The sequence below is a fragment of the Oncorhynchus kisutch genome, linkage group LG8, assembly GCF_002021735.2.
Source record: "Oncorhynchus kisutch isolate 150728-3 linkage group LG8, Okis_V2, whole genome shotgun sequence".
NCBI classification, from domain to species: domain Eukaryota; kingdom Metazoa; phylum Chordata; class Actinopteri; order Salmoniformes; family Salmonidae; genus Oncorhynchus; species Oncorhynchus kisutch.
In genome coordinates, this window is record NC_034181.2 from 53,546,604 (window position 1) to 53,550,080 (window position 3,477).

Sequence of the window (3,477 nt, forward strand, 5' to 3'; positions counted from 1 at the left end):
TTTACTGAGACCAATCCCGAGAGAGCATGATGCGGGGTTTCTATCCCTCTTTCTATCTATACCTGACACACGGAGCAGCGCAGTGCGGGGGGATATACCATTACCGTACGCTGATACACAAACAACCATTTTACAGTAGGCATATTCCTTTATCTCACTGCAGTGGGAAGATTCTTTCCATTCAGCACTTTCAGGATGACGTTTTACACCAACTTTTGGTGACAGAATTGTATCAAATAGATAGTCTATTCTAGCCAAAGGCAGAGGGTCAGAACATCGAAATCGATAGCCTACCTTTTTCGTTCTATATTTTGATAATTTCCAACAATAACTGGGAATTATTCTAAACTATTATATTGGTGAATCCTATTCGATTTATAGACAATTGCAACCTATGGTTACTGCATCTGGCCATCGCAAATGGAAACTCACTTGAAAAGGCTATATAGATCATATTCTCTCAAATCACCCCTCAGCGTCAGGCTCCAGAGCTGGACTATCTCAGGAGTCCCATGGGACCGTAATTACAACTTCTCAGCCGCAGCATGTCACCCCCACCTCGGCCTCCTTATCCGTGAAAGACCCGATAACACCACAGCCAATTCTCTATCTTAATAGGCAATACAGGTTGCATGTCAGATAGATCACCATTCACTCCAAACCGCGGTTCGTCTTGTAATCCAGAAACCCCCCTCTAAGCTCTCCTGACCCCGGTTGGGCTATCCTCCCGTATCGAAACAATTCGTTTGAGCCCACTTACCCCCGTCACGGCGCCGGGCTGAACAGACGTGTTGCCATCTGCGCCCAGAATGATGGTGGTCTGACTCATGGTGGTCCAGTTGCCCGACGCATTGTTTTGATCCCCGGTAGCTCTAAGCGGGTCCCCGCACTGGACAGGGACAACCCGGGCAGCAGAACCACCAACTGAGCTGGTGGAATCCTTACGTAAGGCCGAGTTCGCAGCCACGGATCCAGGCACCGCCGGAGCGGCATTTTTAAATGTTCCATAGACTTTACTGACTTCTCCCGGTTTATTTTCCGTGGGACAGAAAGTTTTGCTCTCGTTGGACGGTGCTGGCTGAGGGGCCGGGTAAGCGGCGGACGTTTGGTTAAGGGCATTGTACGGTTTGTTTGCTGAAACTCCCACCGCTCCCTCCGGCTGGTGCAACGGTTTAAAACCGGTAGGAGCATTGGCCGGCTGTTTGGTCATCTCTCTCTGGTCGGAGAAATCCTGCAAAATGTCATTTACAGATGAGGCTTAGCACACAAGACAAGGGATAAAACAAATATATAAAAAGGTTTTACAAACAGAAACACTTTAAGATGGATTTACCAGGTCGGTGTTAGCACTACTAGGCTATGAATTGAGAATGGCATTATTTTAGCGCTACTATGTTCAGATCAAACCTATAGGCTAATCACCTACAATAAAAACGAATGCAGCAGTGGTGGTTGTTTCTGCAGTATTTTAAAAGCCCTTTGTCGCATGTTTTGGCTCCGCTGCTCTGGGCTTCAGATCACGGTCTGCGGGAGTTTGCTTCTCCTGTTCGCAAGATTCTTTAATTTTACGCCCCATTCCCCCCATGTCATTCAGCTCCACACAGCTACTGATTTTTATGGGCAATAGACAAGCTGCCGGGCTCTTGACAGCTCCCCTTTCCCTGGCAGGCATGTATGATCACTGGCACCAGGCTACAGCTCTGAGAGGACCCGGGCGTGCAGAAATACAAATGACTATCTCCGCATATATTGCCTAACCAAGAGGAAACAAAGCAATATAAGAGAGCGCGGGATTTCTAAACACAAACGTGCGACATTTAAATTGAAGTTTAAAAAAAATGTAAAAAGAGATACCGTTTCTGCGTGTTTTATCTAGCACCTTGCATATGGGCTATTAAAAGGACACGCTCTGGTTTCGTTTCTCTTAAATTGAAAACAAATACATTCAAGACAAATAGCCCTACTTGAAGTCCTTGATTGGAAAATATCGAACGAAATACAAGTGTTTTCGATTGAACTTAATGCATCTTTTGCTCAGAGATTGCAAAGTGAATGCAAGTTGTGAAAAGTTTTTGCACAATGGACAACGCACAACGCGGCTACTAAATATAACCCATTATCCAGCACGCAGTTTGAATAAATGAAAATATTTAAACAAAAACGAACGTAGGCTGCTTCAACCATTTAGATAAATAAGATAACTTGAATGACAAATGTAATGTAGAATGTTTTTTTTAAAGAAACAAAGTATTTAGCCTACTCACCATTTGTGAAGATGCTTAAGACGTGCTGACGTTGAAAAACAGGTGTAAAGAGAACTGGAAGAAGTAGGAGTGGATTTGGCCGTGCTTAGTGTAAAGCTTTCTATACCTCAGTGGGAAAGATTGGGTTTGCGTCAGTGCCGAGCAAGGTGCCCTTCGCTTGACATTTTCTTGATAATAAGAGTTTGATAAATCATTGGCCTTGGATTCTGATTTTTAAAGCGACACCGGGCGAAGACGCGCAGGATCGTGCCCATGTTGTCCACGCACATGCCGCTCAGTGTGTGCGTGTTTGGACTGACTCATTCACCAGCTGATTAATAATACACTTTTCTCGAGGGCATGTGTACGTACACACGCGCTTGGGAGGATTTGCATGTAGGTCTACATACATTTTGGGGATGGAGAATGCACGCAAGCACTGCAATTCGTGAGCGAAAATGTACCATTCGTGGGAGATACGACGACACTGATGGGGAAACTATTTCGTTAAATGGTTTCTATTTTTGCTGAACTATGGGGTTTATTGTGTTGTAAATATGCCTACTTTGCATTTATGCTATTGAACATTTCTTAAGGAAGTAATATGTTGAAAACACTGAACATGTAGCTTAACATCTAGTATCATATATTACTTCTTTAGCCTATATTTTAATATTAGGAACACATAATTATATAGGCTACGACATATGATTATCAATATTAAAATGTGATTTTTCGTTTCCATAAAGCCTGTGTTAGTAAATATTTTTTACAGGCTATTCAGTTTGGGCTATACTGTATATTTATCAAAAGTTAGAAATATCCACCATAACAATTATTTACACCATTATCCTTGTGCAAATATTTCTGAAGTGTGTGATGACAAACACTGCAGACTGCCGCAACGTATTTTTTTTAAGCCTCCGGGCTATATATAGGCTTTACTATGCTTCAAGGAATTTAAGCACACATGCGAAATAGGGTTATACGTTTCTGTGTGCGTCACCGAGACAAGCACTGATCAAGTGTAGAAAAAAAGTGGGCGAGGTCTTCATGAAACGACTGAAGCTACTCATTTGTTAATCTCTTACGCAAGAAGGACACTTTTTTTTTTTTTTTTACACGTGGTCATTGGGGTATCGCGCTACACTGGAGGCTTTGGAACTTTCCCAGCACCACAAATAGCCTGCCCTAAAATACTGCATTGCGCACGGCATTGTTCAGCTTTTTCTTC

The 3,477-nt window shown here is 43.0% G+C and overlaps 1 protein-coding gene across 1 annotated transcript; it reads right to left on the bottom strand.

Moving 5' to 3' along the window:
- Nucleotides 1–694: 694 nt before the first annotated feature.
- LOC116374750 (sodium- and chloride-dependent glycine transporter 2-like) lies at nucleotides 695–2,415 on the bottom strand. Its single transcript, XM_031829443.1, has 2 exons — nucleotides 2,265–2,415; nucleotides 695–1,231 (listed from the first exon to the last, which is right to left on the bottom strand). Exons 1-2 carry the CDS (start codon nucleotides 2,265–2,267, stop codon nucleotides 695–697), a joined length of 540 nt encoding a protein of 179 aa, XP_031685303.1. The 5' UTR covers nucleotides 2,268–2,415.
- Nucleotides 2,416–3,477: the final 1,062 nt, after the last annotated feature.